At 37.2% G+C, this 17801-nt stretch overlaps 1 protein-coding gene across 2 annotated transcripts in view; it reads right to left on the bottom strand.

Annotated features, from left to right (window-relative positions):
- Positions 1 to 17801, bottom strand: part of SLC16A9 (solute carrier family 16 member 9) — a 64534-nt gene that overhangs the window by 22094 nt on the left and 24639 nt on the right. For both annotated transcript variants that reach the window (XM_081105429.1, XM_081105430.1), the window contains exon 2: positions 10331 to 10561. In XM_081105429.1, coding sequence (XP_080961555.1) covers positions 10331 to 10526 — 196 coding nt within the window. In that variant the 5' untranslated portion in view covers positions 10527 to 10561. The remainder of the gene's footprint in view (positions 1 to 10330; positions 10562 to 17801) is intronic.

Here is a 17801-nt window from a genome sequence, read left to right as displayed (position 1 = left end):
GGTTACCCTCAGTCAGTTGTGGTTTGCAAACATTAAAAGGAAAATTCCAGAAATAAACAATTCATAATTTTAAGTTGTGTGCCATTCTGAGCAACATATAATGAAATCTCTCGCCATCCACTTTGTCCCGTCCAGGAGCTGAATTAATCTTTTGTCCAGCGTATCCACACTGTATATGCTATCCATCCATTAGTCACTCAGTAACCCTCTTGGTTATCAGATTGACTGTCTCAGTATCACAGTACTTGTGTTCAAATAACCCTTATTTTCCTAATAATGGCCCCAACACCATTCACATAAAGAATATTGTGATAATCACTCTATTTTAGTATTAGTTATTGTTATCTTTTACTGTGCCTAATTTATAAATTAAACTTTATCGTAAGTATGGATGTATAAAAAAACAAGCATGGCTTATATAGGGCTGGATACTTATTCACGGTTTCAGGCACCCAGTGGAATACTAGTATATCCACTGCAGATAAGGGAGAGCTGCTGTACCAGAGAATGGCTTAAGTGCACATTTAGTTTAAGACGAGGTTATGACCACTGAGATAGCACTTAGCTCTCAATACCTGTGGCTCTTTCACACTCCTCCCTGATCATGAACTGACCCCTGCCATTTCAGGTCCTCTCCAGTGTGAGCCAGAACAGAATACACTGAAATATTTATATGACACACAGAGGAGAATATTCTGTGCCCGTGTTTTAAAAGAAAAAATTCATTTGAAATACCAAACTTTCCTAATAGTTGAGCTGTCTGTATACCCAATGAGAAATACTTAGATACTTCATGATTTTAAGATTCAAATCTCATAAATGGTTGTCTGACACCATAAGGGCATGGCCTTTCTCTGTTGTTTAACAAATAGCATTTACATTGAGAGTCAGTGTTTACAAATGTAATAAGCACGATGGAATCGAAACACAGATATTATTACTGGCATAATTAAAAAGTTTCCTGTTTCATCCTCAAAGTAGGACTTCAAATCTATGTTCCTTAATGCATGTTATTAACTCCACAAGGAAATCCAGAGTCTGGGAAGCTGGGGGTGGGGATGAAGGTGTAATTTTCAACCAAACCCTCTGTTTTATAAAGTACATACTTTATTATCAATTATGTAATAAATTCTTAAATCACTTTTGCCTAACACATGAATCTTTGAAAAAATTAAGCTTAAGGAAAAAATGATTAGAAATTCTTTGACAGATGAAAATGGCAATTTGAAAACTGCTTTAAAAAAATTTTCTATTTCCACACTGCCACCTGCTGCTTACTTAGAGAAAAGCTGACATCTTTTTCAAAAATTTATTTTTATTTAAGTGTAGTTGGTATACAATCTTATATGGGTTATATTAGTTTCAGATGTATAATACAGTGATTTAACATTTTTAAACCTTAAAATATGATCACTCCACTAATTCTGGTAATCACATGTCACCATGTACACTTATTACAATATTGTTGTCTATATTTCCCTTTCCTTTCACCTCTCCCTCAACCTCTCCCTTCTAGTAACCATCCCTTTGGTCTCTGTTTCTATGAATATCTTTTTGTTTTATTTGTTTGTTTGTTTTCAGATTCCACATGTAAGTGAAACCATATGGTATTTGTCTTTGTCTGACTTATTTTACTTAGCACAATACCCTGTAGGTCCATCCATGTTGTCACAAATGTCAAGATTTCATTCTTTTCCATTGCTGCATAATATTCCAGTGTGTGTGTGTGTGTGTGTGTGTGTGTGTGTGTGTGTGTGTCACATTTTCTTTATCCATTCATCTATCATTGGACACCTGGGTTGCTTTCATATCTTGGCTATTGTAAACAATGCTGCAATGAGCATAGGGGTACATATATCTTTTCAAATGATTGTGTTCATTTTATTTTGCTAAATACCAGGAAGTGGAATTTCTGAGTCATAGTTTTTGAAGAATCTCCATACTGTTTTCCACAAGGGCTACACCAGTTTGCAGTCCCACCAATAGTACACAAGGATTCTTTTTTCTCCACATCCTCACCAACATGTTATTTGTTGACTTTTTTATAATAGCCATTCTGACTAGTGTGGGATGGTATCTCATTGTGGTTTTGATTAGCATTTCCCTAATGGTTAGTAATGTTGAGCATCTTTTCATATGTCTGGTGGCCATCTGTATGTCTTCTTTAGAGAAATGTTTTTTTTCATGTCCTCTGCCCATTTTTCAATCAGATTAATTTTTTGTTATTGAGTTGTTTGAGTTTCTTATATATTTTGGGTATCAATTCCTTATCAGATATATTTAATTTGTTAATATATTCTCCCAGTCAGTAAGGTTGCCTTTTTGTGTTGCTGAAGGTTTCCTTTGATGTGTATTAGCTCTTTAGTTTGATGTAGTCACATTTATTTGTTTGTTTGTTTCCATTGCTCAAGGGACATGTCCAAAAAGATATTACTCAGAGTGATGTTAGATAGTTTACTTCCTATTTTCTTCTAGGAGTTTTATAGTTTCAAGCTTTACATTTAAGTCTTTAACCCATTTTGAGTTTATTTTTGTATATGTTGTTGGAGAGTGGTCCAGTTTTCTTTTTTGCATGTACCTGTCCAGGTTTTCCAATACCACTTGTTGAAGAGCCTGTCATTACTCCAGTGCATATTTTTACCTCCTTTGTCATAGATTAGTTGACCATATAAGCAAGAGTTTATTTCTGGGCTCTCTCTTCTGCTCCATTGACCTGTGTGTCTGTTTTTGTGCCAGTACCATCCTGTTTTGATTATTGCAACTTTGTAGTATAGTTTGAGATCAGGGAAGGTGATACCTCCAACTTTGTTCCTCTTTCTCAAGATTTCTTTGGCTATTTGGGGTCTTTTGTGGCCACATTTATTCTAATTCTGAAAAGAATGACATTAGTATTTTGATAGGAATTCCTTTTAATCTGTAAACTGCTTTGGGTAATATGGTCATTTTGACCATATTAATTCTTCCAAACCATGAGCATGGTATATTATTTCATTAGTGTCCTTTTCAATTTCTTTCGTCAATGTCTTACAGTTTCAGAGTAGAAGTTTTTCACCTCCTTGGTTAAGTTTATTCCTGGGTATTTTACACTTTTTGATGCAGTTGTAAATGGGATTGTTTTCTTCATTTATCCTTCTGATTGTTTGTTATTAATGTACAGCAATGCGACAGGAAAACCTGACATCTTTTCTCTGATCCAGGACTTAGACCAAAAGACAAAATAAACACACATAAGAATCTAATGTCATTGGCAATAAGCACCAAAAGAAAGGTCCAGATCATGTGTTTTGGGTTTACAAAAAAGGGAGATCACCAGGGGCCAAGGAACTAAGTCTTGAACTGAGCCATAAAGTCTGGTTATGTGATTTTCCAATATGTAATTATTATTATTAGATAGTTTCGGGAAAGAAATAATTCCCTTCAGGACATAAATTCACTTCTATGCCCTTCTCTCTTCCAGAAAGTTTCAGAGTCCCAAAATTGGTCAGATGGCCAGGCCTGCTTCACTGAAGCCATATGTAGGCCGATGGTGTGGGAGGCACTTAGACAGACATGAGCAGAGCAAGGACGATGGGCCAGGTACAGAAGGTCACCAGGATGGAAAGCCTCAGGTGCCTAGCAAAGGACAACTGTAGGGTGGGACCTTCCCCTAGGGTGACCTTCCCTCCCCTAGCATGTGGCTCGTCATGCTGTTTGGACCCCTGACCTTTCCTCACTAGAGATAACATTCGGCCTCAGTTGTATTTCAGCTCCAGGACCAGAAAAGCAGCAAAACTAGACAAGCGACCCCATGCTGACCTCAGGACCAGCTGCATTGAATAATGACACCCCAACCCTGGCACTGACCAATCAATCAGTGGAGACACCAACCCTGAAAGGACCCACCTGGAAAGCTGATAAGTATCCTATTAAGATCTTTCCCTGCGACCTGCCCTAAAATCTCCACCCATAAAACTCTTAGGACTGGGTACCCAGTGGGCTCTCCCGTCTGGGGGCACACTCCCACCTTTCCCTCCCCCCTCCCTCCCCTTAGGGTTGTTACCATTACCTTCCTCACTCCCAAGCTCTAAGGGCCCTCCTTGGCCTCTATAACTTGTTTCCTCAGCCCATTTCTTCTATGAATTACTTCTTCTACCTCTGTGATTTCTAAGTAAATGTTCTCTTATAGTTTGAGTCTTGGCTCTGAATTCTTTCCTAGCCAGAACTCAAGTGCTGAAGTTGCTGAACCCAGGTCTGGTCTGACCCTACCAGGCTAACACCCAGTGCCATTCTAGCTGCCTACAACAATGGTACAATGATAAAGAAAATAGAGCAGTAACCAGGTTGTGACTGCAGTGGAACAAGGATTTCCTAGCTGAGTAGACTGGGCCCACAAGAGTCCTACCTTCCTCCTAAAAAGCAGGGGACCCAACAAAAGAGCACTCCTTCCTCCTGCTGAGACCAGGAATTTCATTTTATTAAAAAATATTTTTTTTAATTGATTTCAGAGAGGAAGGGAGAGAGAAACATCAAAGATAAGAGAGAATCACTGATTGGAGCCCGAAAGCCAGGCATGAGTCCTGACCAGGACTCGAACCGTGACCTCCTGAGAGCAAGAATTTTAAATTCATCCTCTCTCTGAGGAAGAGAAAGGCACGAAGGAGCCACATCCACTCAAATCCTTGATTCTATGTACAGGATTGACTGCTTTGTCTGTTGGTTAGTTTGACAGTATTATGTAGGGATGGAGGAGAGCTTAACTAAAACCTGCCATTCTTCTCACCAATCCTGGAACTACCTAATACTCTGTGAACTGGCCACTGACACAGAATCTTTGTAGGAGGCAGAATTTCAGTCCTGCTTGAAAGTGGTAACAGTGCCTGGGAGTAAAATCTACATATATGATCACACCCAGCTCTGCCAGCCAGCACTCACATTCAACAAACCTGTGGGCCATAATGACTCACTTAACAGAGGTGGGGAACCTTTTTTCTGCCAACGGCCATTTGTACATTTACGACATCATCTGCTTAATATAAATCACTTAACAAAAATTTATGTTGCCATGAAAAAAAGCTCCTAGATTTATTGAATTTCAAGTCCCACCTGTGGTTGCCTTGGCAGGGCCAGACCAAATGACTTCTCAGGCCTTACACGGCCCACAGGCGGATGTTTCCATCCCTGCACTAGATTAATTTAGGGATAGATTTATTGACTCTGCAATTTGAGGGGCTTTGTAGAAACAAAAGATCTCCCTGCTGTTTCAGCAACTCTATTGTCTAAAAAATGGTCCCACCCTTCTTGAATTAGTTCAGTTTCCTTTCATTTCTTCTGTATCATTCAGGTTTTAGCCAGAGAAACAGAACCAGAAGAAGACATGTAGGTTGGGGCAACAATAGGTTTATAGTTGTTCTTACGGAAAATAATATAATAATTAATAAATCATAATATAAGAATAAACTGTGTTCCATGTACTCAAAACTATAAACCAACCCTATATATTAAGAGGTTTATCACCAGGAATTGGCTTATGCAATTGTGGGATCTGGCTAGGCAAGGAAGGGCGGGTGAGAACTTGGCACAGGCTGAACTACAGCCCACAGGCAGAGAACTTCTTAACCTGGAAAAGCTCATCTCTTCTCTTAAGGCCTTTCAACAGATTGAATGAGTCCGCCAGATTATCTGGGATAATCATCCTTTCTTAAAAGTCAACTGATTATGGAGTTTGAGCATACCTACAAAATACCTTCACAGCAACACCTGTATTAGTGTTTGAATAATTGGGGAATGTGGCCTAGCCAAATTGACAATGACCATCACACCTCCCAACCATCACAATCTCTCCTTCTCCAGACAAATTTACTCAACCAAAGTGCATCATCTGCAATGCAGACTCCACACTTGTGCATACGAGGACTCTGCATGGCCCGCCCTCTTCCTGACCGTCCACCTCATACAGCCCATCCTCCTGTGTGGCCCACCTATCTTATAAAACTCCAAAGATGGTCTGGTTCCTGCTATTCTCCTTGATGTTTGGGACGTCTCAAATTATCAGTAACCTTTTCTTTTTCCTGTCTCTTCCTTGAGACTACTAATCCCTTCTAGCACAGAGGAGAGGAGACTGTGGGGGAGTATAATGATGGTGAGCTGGTTATCAATATACAACTCAGAGAGGTAGGCTCTTTGGTACGCATCTTTATGCATCCTGAGGATAATCTGCACAGACAAATCATGTCAGAGGAAGAAGTATTTTCTCCTCAACTACTCAAATTTCAAAGAGAAGGAATTAAGATTATGAAGACTGTAAAGTTAAGAATTGAATTTTTTTTTTTCATAGCTCTAATGTGCTACTCAACTACTGCCCAAATCTAGGTTTGTCAGAGACAAGTGGTGGTCCTTTAAATTTCAGATGCTTAGGCACAATCTTGACAAAGTTCTAGCTCTCCCTCCTGCTCACCCGTCTAGAAATGTCTTTGTCTTTCATCCTGAAGGGACCCTTTCTTTTACAGATTCTTTGGGACTGCTTAGGAAAATAATTTTATTGTGGGTAACTCTGGTTCCCTACTAAGCAATATTTATTGAGCATTTACCATACAAGCACGTAAGGTAGGCACTTTTATTACCTCCCATTTAAAGATGAAGAAATGGGCTTAGCAGGTTAGAAAACTGGGGCTCAGGTGCCACTTTCTCTTAGAGAATGGGCTTCAAATTGGCTAGGTCACTCAACCTGGAGGACAATAACGCCCATCTCAGTGCGTTGTTTTTAGGATCAACTAAGATCAAGTAAGTGAAAGTGGCTGGACTGAGCCAGGCACACAGGGCACTTGGCGAACTTAAGGGACAAGTATATGAAGAACAGAAAGTCTATGCTGCTGGGCAATGGTACTTACTCTGTTGCCTTGCTCAACTGTAAAGTTCCAGAGGTCACATCACAGAACTAATCAAAGATGATGCCTACCCTGCCTTCTCTGGACAAAACTGAGGAAAGAAAATAACACATTTTTCTCACATATGATATGACCTGCCTATATCAGAATCATCTGGGGAACTAGTTAAAAGAAGACTCCTGGGCCCACCACCCTCTCCACACCACTCACAGATGGGTAGGAAATTGGCTTTTTGGACAAACTCCAGTAATGCATACATATTCCTGAACTTAAGAGCAACTGTAGCCTGGTTGTTGTGGCTCAGTGATTAAGTGTCTACCTCTGAACCAGGAGGTCACCTGTTTGATTCCCAGTCAGGGCATATGACTGGGTTGCTGGCTCAATCCCCAGTGGGAGGCGTGCAGGAGGCAGCCAATCAATGATTCTCTCTCATCATCGATCCTTCTATCTCTCTTTCCCTCTCTCTTCCTCTCTGAAATCAATTTAAAAATTTTTTTAAAAAAAGCAACTTTTTATAAGCCCATCTTTTATAAAAAAGATGTGTGTGTGTGTATACTTATATATATATATATGCATGCACATATGTATAGATTATCTTTTATCAAAAAGAATGCAAAGATGCCCATTTACATGTGTTTTTCACCAAAACCCCACAAAAAAAACAGAACCATTGAACATAATTTATTTTTCATGATTTATGTGGCAGAAGCAGTGCCACATCCAAGCAGAAACATACAATAGTTCCCTTTATAAATATGTCTAAGCAAATCATACATCAAGAAATTCTAAATAGAGAGGCTTAAACGTAGCTCCCAACTGAAAATCACGTTGGGGGCTTTTAAAAATTCACATATCTGGGCCCCAGTGTAGACTGACTGACTTAGAATGCCTAATGATCAAATCCAGGTGATTATATGCTGAAATTTTTCTATAGGTGATTCTAACAATCCCCCTGGTTAAGAACCACTGACAATCATTTGAATCATCAACATGAGATACTTTTCCCATTTCCAAGATATTGATCTGTTTGTTTCTCTGTAGAACAAAGTTCTCAAAAAAGTAAATGGTTAATGTGGTGCACATACTTGTAGACCCCTCTTGCTAATTCTATATTACCAAAGTTTTCAGGATTTGTCCTTTAATTTATGCTATGAAGAGCCAAGGGAAGCCAACATCACATATGTTCAGTGGACAACAATTAAGTGCACACATACACATACAACATACACACACACACACAACCTTAAGGGGTGGCTCTTCAGCCATCATTCTTTCCCACCATTTCCTCATTGTCTAAGCCTTTGGTCTCCTTATTCTATGCTCATCTTCCAAAGCTGTAATTACCTACTCCAAGTACCTCCTCTCCTAGTTAATGACATGAAAGTTAAGTGACTTGCACAAGATCTCTCAGCTAAATAGTGGTAGAACCAGGACTTGAAGTAGTTTCTGACTTAAGACCAACATCCCACCCCCCACACCAGTACTTGTTGTCTCCTCTGAACTTCGGTGGGATACTCTATATCTCCAGCCTCAAGCAGGGCTGGCTTCATGGGCTTGTGACCTATGCAAGTACACAGGGCTTAGCTCTTAGCAAGGCCACACAATGATTTGCTGTTCTATTGTTTTCTTTATTTTTTTTTAACAAGATCCCTGCATTTTAATTTTGCACTGGGGCCTGCAAATTATGCAGCCAACCTTGCCTACAAGTAACAGGAGCTGCTCCTGGCCCTTGCGACAGAGTTAACTTAGAAAAAGGATAGAGTGCAGTTTCGTTTTCAGAGTCTCAGCCTCAGCTCTGAGCAGCAAGGTAGCTACATTTCTGTTTAACTTAATATCTGCTAATAAAAATGGTGACTAACTGGAGAACATTAAGAAATTCTCTCCCCTTCACATTAGATCATTTTCTCAAAATTAATACGTATATTAACATATAAATGATCATCCACTTGTACTTTGCAGTTTTACAAACAATTCACATTTTGAAAAACCCTTTCAGACAAGATCATGCATGTTCAGGGTGGTAAAAACCCTTTCAAACAAATCTTGGGCAAACTTTTACTGTTTCTCTTGAGCTCAAAATAATTTGTTTGGTTATGCTTAATGATCTTATGCGACATGGCCAGATGATCCATCATTGTTTTTCAGGTCTTGTTTTTGTTTTTTTAAGTTGGATGTATTTATTTTTTTACTTTATTTTTAAATATTAAATGACATGCAATATTATATTAGTATGAAGTACACAACATAGTGATTCAACATTTTATACCTTACAAAGTGATCATCACAATAAGTCTAATAACCATCAAGTCTAATAACCAGTCACTCACTGTACATAGTCATTAGGAGCAAGTCTTAGTTTTAACTTAACATCAATTGGAAGCAACTGTTTTTGTTTATTTTGTTTTGTTTTAAGAAGTCCCCTTTATGATTTAGGAAAGACAACATTTTTAAAAAAAGAAATGGCTAATGCATTTTATTTCCATTCCAAATTATTTTAGAGCTGAAAAATACCTTACAAATCTCTATATTAAACGTCCTTATTTTCCCTGTTAGAATAGAAATTGTGATTTGCTCAACAAATCACATCAAGTTCACAGCACACAGGAAGATACCCCGGGGCTAATGATCCAATCTACGTCACCAGTTTAGCACACCTGTAAGTTTGCCAACAAGTTAGAGTGATAATCACTAAATATTACCGCAGAGTTTAAACTATTATACCAGAAATTGAAGTGCCATATGATTTTAAGTCTTAAAATGAATATAAAAGCCCCTCTGCTATTTTCTCTGTAAAGATTATAGGAATCACTATTATATCAGATATAAACGTTTATCAAGAATATTACTTTTGGAGACATTATATGAAGGTCACACAAAATATATCACATATATCTTATTAAAAAACACTATATTAAAATCCTTAATAGCGTCATCATTGTGAGATGGGACTGCCCTTTGCCACGTAAAATTTTTCTTATAAAGGTGATACAAACGTAGAACATGTGATTTGATCACAGCGTATCTGAATTAGAGGCATAATTATGAAACATGTAATAGGACTACCAGCATTCAGTGGACTTGCCTGAATCATTTCCTGAATCACTGCCCTCATTTCCCTGTATCATTCTTACTCACGGAAGTGTGTCTCTCACGAGACTGTGAGCCTCTTAAGGACAGAATGATGTGTTTGCTCTTCATCTTTTCATATTCAGCATCTAGCACACTGTCTAGCACACAGTAGCCAATAAATGAATAAAGACATGAATGAATGAATATCTTATGGAATTTCTGTGTTTTCACACAAGCTTATTACAGGTTAAGAGTGGTTATATAATCTCAATGAAGGCAAGAAAAACATGTTGTACTTTAAAAACAAATAGCCTACTATGCCTTGCACAGTGTTAATGATGCAGCAAACGTAATTAAATGACTAATGAGTCAGGAGAAGCATACATTTGCCCACTTACTTGCAAGCAAGCCGACTCCACTTGCGAGGGATCCGACCCAGGCTGTTTTTCCTTTCCCTTCACCAAAGGCATCCAGCCATTCTAAGTACAAGACCCCCACCGCTATCGGGGACCCGTAGCACAGGAACTGAGTGAAGAAGGAGACAAGCACGATCACCCAGCCCCACCCGCCATCAGGTGACTTCTTCACTTCCATCGTAAGGTGAGAGCAGGAGGCGCGCCTCTGTGGGTCTGAAACAAACACAGAAAAGAAAAGCCTATTTAGCCGAAACCGGTTTGGCTCAGTGGATAGAGCGTCGGCTTGTGGACTGAAAGGTCCCAGGTTCGATTCCGGTCAAGGGCATGTACCTGGGTTGCGTGCACATCCCCAGTAGGAGATGTGCAGGAGGCAGCTGATCGATGTTTCTAACTCTCTATCTCTCTCTCCCTTCCTCTCTGTAAAAAATCAATAAAATATGTTTAAAAAAAAAAAAAAAGAAAGAAAAGCCTATTTAGAGTGAGGTGGGGCATAGTATTTTGGATTAAAAATATCTTCTAAACTGAAACCTAAAAGACGTTTACAAAAAATACACGTGGAAAAGCCTAAAATATCACTGGCATATAAAGTGGACCTGAAATGTTTTAATTTATGATTTAAATAATACATACATGTGGCTCCAATTTTTTTTTTTAATTATAAAAAGGCATAGAGTTAAAAGTCTCCTTCCCAATTTTATCTCCATTCACCACATTTCCAGCCTCATCCAGCCACTGAAAATAACTGATTTGGGTTTACTGTTACACTTTGGGTTCTCAGGAAGCAGATTCTTAGCAAGAATAGGTTTTGATCTATCTATTCACTCACCATTACCACATTCATTTAATTACCAAGTCTTTAAAAAAAAGTATTTTAAATATACCTTAAGTTCTAGTGGGGCTAAGTTCCTCCTCTCTCTCTCTCCGTCACTGCATAGCTTTTCAGTATTTCCTTGGCTCTTCTTGTTCATTTACTTTTTTATATAAATTTCTGAATCTGACTCTAAAAATATCTGATGATGTTTTCATGAGGACTAAAGTTAATTTGCATATCGATTTAAGGACAATTAATACTTTGTATGATATTGAGTCTAGCGAAGAACAGGGTGTTAATTTCCATTTGTTCAAGTCTACTTTTGTGTTCTAAGTGCTTAAAGTTTCCCCCAACATTTCTTTTTATTTTTATTTTATATATTTTATCCTTTTTACTAATATTATAATTGGGGTTATTTCTTTGATTTATCTGTTGATGTCTGTATGGTAATTTTGAATCCTACTACCTTACTAAATTCTCTTGCCTGCATTTTAGATGATTCTTTTATGTATATACAACACTTAATAAAATATAGTTATATATTCATCTACAAACCGATAGTTTTACCTCCTTATTTTGAACTTTTATACTCCTGATTTCTTTCTTTTGTCTCTGCATTGAACGGGACACTCAAAATAATGTTAAGTAATAAGAGTATATATCTTTGTCTAGTTTCTAACTTTAGTGGAAATGCCTTAAAATGTCAAGGTGCTGCCCCTGAGGCTAAGATAGGTTTATTTCACAAGTTATATGAACATTCATTTTTTTTTCTATTTTTGAGTGTTATAAAGAATGCTTACTATGTTTTATCAACTGCATTTCCAGTACCCAAGGAGATGATTATGATTTTTTCCTTAAAACTTTTAATGTAATAATGTCTGTATTTTCTACTATTAAGCTATCCTTGAATTATTGGATTAAATCTTCCTTGTTTAATGCACTATTTTGATTATATCAATCTGCTTAGGGGAATTTTTAAATTCAGAAGTAAGATTTATCTATTTTTATTTTTAATTTTTACTAAGTTTTGGTATCATAATGATAATTTTTGAAAAATTTGAAAATGTTTCTTCTTTTTCTAAGTTCTGAAATAATATATGTGGCAATGCATTTGGAAGTCCAAAGTCTGACCTCCCTGCTCCCACTTAATCTACACCTCCTTGTGTCTCTTCACCATGCCAGGTTTATAGTCAAGGTCAACAGAGTCTTCTTTGCTCAAAGATTTTGCCAAGCCATTGCCCTGGCTGTGGTTTCATCAGATAATAGAAAAAGGCATTAGGAATATCAATCATCCATTCATTCACATCCTTAATTAGATGGTGAGACATTTGGCTAGCTTAAAAGAGTCATAGTTACACCCATCAATTTACCTAAGCTTGAGTAAATACTTTCACTTTGACATTTAGAGCACTAGGCAAAAATCATGTCCCCACCTGCCATAGGCCTTTGCATAAACAACTTGACTATTTAGTAACTGAATCTTCAATATTTTAATATTTCAATATCTAATAACTAAGAACTGAAAGATGTTACAATTTGTGCACAAAACGGTAGCATCTAAAATCCAGTCTCTTGGACCACACAATGGTGTTAGCAGACAGAATACTCCAAATATTAAAATCCTTTGAAGTAATCATATATGCCCCTTCATCAGAAATTTACTCCCTCCAGTACTTGCTTTATTATAAAAGTAAACAATATAATTCTGGTCTTTTCCTGAATTTAGTACTTTGCAATTTTTGTTCAGAATCCCTTTTAAAGAAAAGAGTCTTAATTCCCTAAACTAGATAATGTATGACAGCAATAACCAAACATCTAATGAAACTAAAAGGTTATGGAAAAAAATGCATTTGAGATTCTCCTTCATTTAAATCTTCAAATTATGGAACATTAGGAAAAGTACACATTCACATAGACAAAAAAGCAATAGAATCATGAAAAAGCCAATATTTTTTGGAGGAGGGAGAGTGAAAGGGTGAGGAGGAATATCTTTCCTCCCAGTTTTAGCACCTACCTAGACAGAAATGCCTCTATCCACCCAATACCTTTTCTTGCCTTGCTTTGCCTTACCTTACCTTGCATTGCCTGGGGTGACATTTCAATACATAGGACAAGAAGTCAGGGAAATTCTTCTCACAGGAAATAGTCTAGAGAGCAAACCTTTAAAATACAAAGCTCTCATGTGTACCAACTCTGACTAGAAAGACAAGTTTTTATAAAGTGTTGGCTAACAGCTTCTGACATTTGTTTCGTAGTTTGAGATACATGTAGTATCAATAGAGCATGGTGAAAAATACCATTTTGTGATTTATTGTTTTCTGTCAGGGTAATACCTTTCTCCTGTAGTTTTCTCTATTCCTTAGATATCTCTCACTTGCTACTTCTCTGATATTCTGTATTCTGTAAGGAGATTTTACAAACAGACTAGTTTTCATTTCCTCCCTTTTGTAATGGTGCCCTTTTTCCTTTGGGGGATTTGGGTCTTCCTTATGCTAAACAGTTGGTGGGACTATTCATCAAGGTTCCTTGATCTTGACCTGTAGAGTGGTACCTGGCCCAAGCAAGGCCAGTAGGATTTCTCTCCCAGGACCCTGAATCTTGAATGAAAGGCTATAAATAATGAAAGAAAACTATTTAGAGTTTATTGATCCCAATAGTAGTGTATTGAAGAGGCCTTCTGTCAGTTCCTTACCTTGACTCCCTAGGGATACCCAAGCCTAGTTTCTCCAGTCTTCCATTTCATTCTATGAGCTAACTCAGTAAATTATTTTGTTGATGTAGCTGGTGTTCATCTCTTTTATGTGCAACAGAATAAATAAATTGTGAGTATGCAGTAATTTCAAGTTGATAATTTTACCCACCCATACCCCACTTGGTCCCAAAAAGTTAACTTGGGCCAAAAGTTAAACTTTTGAGTAGAGTCCTATGACCACAAAGTATGGAAAATATAGACATGTCATATTTTCATATTTTTGTCCTGAAAAATTCATCTTATTAGCTCCCCTTCTTTATATCTTATGATCCAATGTGATAAAATCGTCTTTCTGACATTCTTTTAAATAAAAACTCTAAGTTAACAAAATTTCTATACTACTTGCAGAAATGCATTATAAAAGCAAAGTTTATTCAAAAGGTGTTTTGATCACTTACAATTTAAATTACATTGCACTAGATACCAAGGGAAATCAGAAGAGATATGACATGTCTGGTCCTTGCCCTCAAGGAGACTATAACCCAGTTAGAAAGGGACGATATGTGCATAAGAGAGCATATAATTGAGTGTCAAAGAGGTGGATTAATATTAAATGTTTAGGAATCAGATGGAAATGGAAGTAATTAAGACAGGAGCAGGAGTGGAGGCCTCATGAAATAGGTCAATTGTAAAGAACAATGCAGAGACTCATGAAAGGGTGGCTCTGGCAAGAGGGACAACAAAAGCCTGGGTGTGGGATCAGGATAGGCCTGACAGGTTTGGTGGGAAATGAAGAGGGTAGGTTCTCCAGGGCTCCCAGAGGAAAACAGAAACAGGAAGACGACATGCTCAATTGAAGAAGAAAGTGTCTCAAGAAGCCTGTGTTTATAACCCCCAAATAGAAGTCGCAGTTATATAATAAAGCCTAGCATTAATAATCCATTTATATTATCTAAGTTGTGGATTTTCTCCTAAACAAAAATAACAAGATAGGTAAGTACCAGAAGGTATTGTTTTATTTAGACTCGTGTTCCATGAGTATGTTCAAAATTTGGAGCCCTTATTCATATAACTGAATGAAAACATGCTTCTAAGAAACACATAATGGTCATAGTATATTCTAGTACACTCTGAGAATATGGACTCTTTTAACCAGAGTGTTAACAAACCTGGACTCTGCATGACAAAGACATCTTATAAAACTCAAAACCAGAAACTATTTTGAGAGAGCATTGTAATTTTGGGGCAATTTAACCACACTATAGGGTTTGATGGGATATCACAAAATGTTAACTTAAAATTTAAGTGTATTTCTTATCCTTAACTTAATAATTAAATATATTCCACATATTATAAACCTCCATGGGAGAAAAGAGGAGAGCATAAAATAAAAATAACCATAATAAGAAAGTATTAGTCAATAAAATTTGATTATGGCTAGCATAAAAGATAGCATATCTCTTAAAGCTAGAATTTGTTGTTAAAGGAAAAGGAGAATTAGGTAACTTCCTTCAGTTACATTTATGCCCCTCTTTCTATATGGAAGGCTCTAAACCATGTGCCAGGATGTGGAGAGCTGAAACCCTCATACGTGGCTGGTGGGGATGAATTGGTTGCTTGAGCGGTAGGAATGGGAAATTACTTTAAAGGGCACAGAGTTTCTTTTTGGGGTAATAAATATGTTTTAAAATTATGTTTAAATGTTTTAAAAGTAGATTGTGGTACAGTTTATGTAACTCTTGAATAAAATCCACCGAACTGTACACATTAAATGGGTGAATTTTATGGTTTGTGAATTATAGCTCAACAAAGCTGTTAAAATGAAACATTCAAAAGCTACTGAAAATTGTAGTTTGGTTCTGACTCCAATATAGGTAACAAGTTTCATAAACTAAAAGGCACACTTGTTCTGCCAGAAGCACTTCCTATATTGGCACTGCTCTCTCCCTACTGTGACCTTTGCCCCTCCAAACATTTGTTTCCGCCACTGTGATTTGGGTAACTAAAGATTAAAGAGTCTTGGAAGTCTTGATCTATAAATGTTTCAGTAACTAGTTGCTGTAGATCTCTGGTGTGAGTAACTAGCAACTACTCATTAGAAAGTGGCTTTCAAAGGAGTACCTTATGGTTATTAAAGTAATTGCTAACATTTACACTGATAAAAAAAATTCTTTGGAAGTTCATATAAAAAGCATTCTTGGAGTATTCAAAGAAACATGAAGGCAAGGAATTCTTTGGGAATTCTAATAAAATATAGGTAAACAAATATACTAAATATATACTGAAGCTCAGAATTCAAATAAAATTACTTAAATCTCCTTTGATGAAGACAAGTGTAAGAGAGGTAGTTAAGATGTTAAGGTGCAGGTATGTCTACACATCATAAAAGGAGAATCTAAGCAATGAAAACAAAACATAATTTCAGAGTTTCTAATGTAAACATCAGTGACCTTTGCCTGCTTTATGTACACATAGAAGAAGGATGTAAAGAAAATTTTATGAAGCCAGTTAACAATATTTTCAATTGCTTTATAGCTTCCCTTTACTCCTTAGTTTTACCATAATGCTGGGGAAGAGAGGAAGAGGGAAGTTTTTCTAATATCTGGTTCTAGAACAGTAGGTACTGGTTAAGAGATATTTATACATAACATTCAGAAAGGGGTTATTAAAGAATGATTACTGTTGGTGAAATAAAGGCAAGATAGAACCACCAACTGGAAATAAATCAGACCAGTACCTGCTGAGTAATGGTTAAAACCTTGAGCTTTGCTATTAGATGTATATCTGGGTTCCCATCCAGCCTACACTATTGACCATGTGTTTTTGAGCCAAATTACTTACTGCCCCTGAGCCTCAATACTCTCATCTATAAAACGGGAAATCAGTGAATTTGAAGTGCAAAGCTCAGTGCCTACCACACAGTAAAAAAAGTGTTAATAAATGTTAGCAATTACTTTAATAACCATAGGTATTCCTGGTAACTTGAAAGTCACTATCTAAGGAGTAGTTGATAATGACTCACACCAGAGATCTACAGCAACTAGTTACTAAAACATTTATAAATCTAGAGCTCCCAAGCTTTAGTCTTTAGTTATTTCTTAATACTTAGAACATTTAAACCAAGATCTGAATATTGGCACATTACAACTTGGAATGATTCAAATGAGGTATGTACTACTAGGATTTGTTTGCCTTTCAAGTTTCAGGCTTAAGGCCTAAGCATTTTCAATGTGTTAGGATTCTCAGAATTTGCATTTTTAAGAAGTCGCCTTGTGATTCTGACACACGCCATCCACAGATGCACTCTGGAAAACATTGTCCAACCACAGTGGTTCTCACCCTGACTACACGGAATCACCTGGGTGATTTAAATATGCCTGATGCCAGGCCACACCAGCAGACTGAGAATGGCTGCCCTATAGGATAGAAGAACAACTTCTGACCAAATGTCAACTCTTCTGTCCCAATGGAGGAAGGGAAGAAGATAAAAGGGGGGTTCAATCATGGAAAGGGGAGCTGGAGCAAGTGGAAACTCTTCTGCTCTGAGCCGATCCACTCCAAGGCAGCAGCCAGCACTTGGCTGTTCTTTTAGCTCTCCCCTGTCATCTATGCTGTCAAGGACAAAGCTTATTTACCCCCAAAGATCTCTACACATCTAGATTTCAAATAGAAACAAAAGCAAAAATTCTTATAGGAGTGATGACCATGGCAAATGTTATTTTCTATGAAATGTTTGGGAAAACACAGAAGGACATCGTTGTGTGTGATATGAAATTTAAAAGATGATTGCATCCATTTGTCTGTAGATGTGCAAAAGTTTTTTTTATGAAAACAGAAATCGTGTAAGAAAGTATCAAACAACTCAAAAACCAACCTCTAACATGCTAACACACCTAAAGGAATTATAAGTTGATAGAAAAGTATCTGTCTCTAAAAAATCAAACTTATGC

The sequence above is a fragment of the Myotis nattereri genome (genome assembly GCF_964212035.1).
Source record: "Myotis nattereri genome assembly, chromosome: 13".
NCBI classification, from domain to species: domain Eukaryota; kingdom Metazoa; phylum Chordata; class Mammalia; order Chiroptera; family Vespertilionidae; genus Myotis; species Myotis nattereri.
The sequence above is the reverse complement of the archived record's forward strand: the minus strand, read 5'-3'. Positions and strand labels throughout refer to the sequence as shown.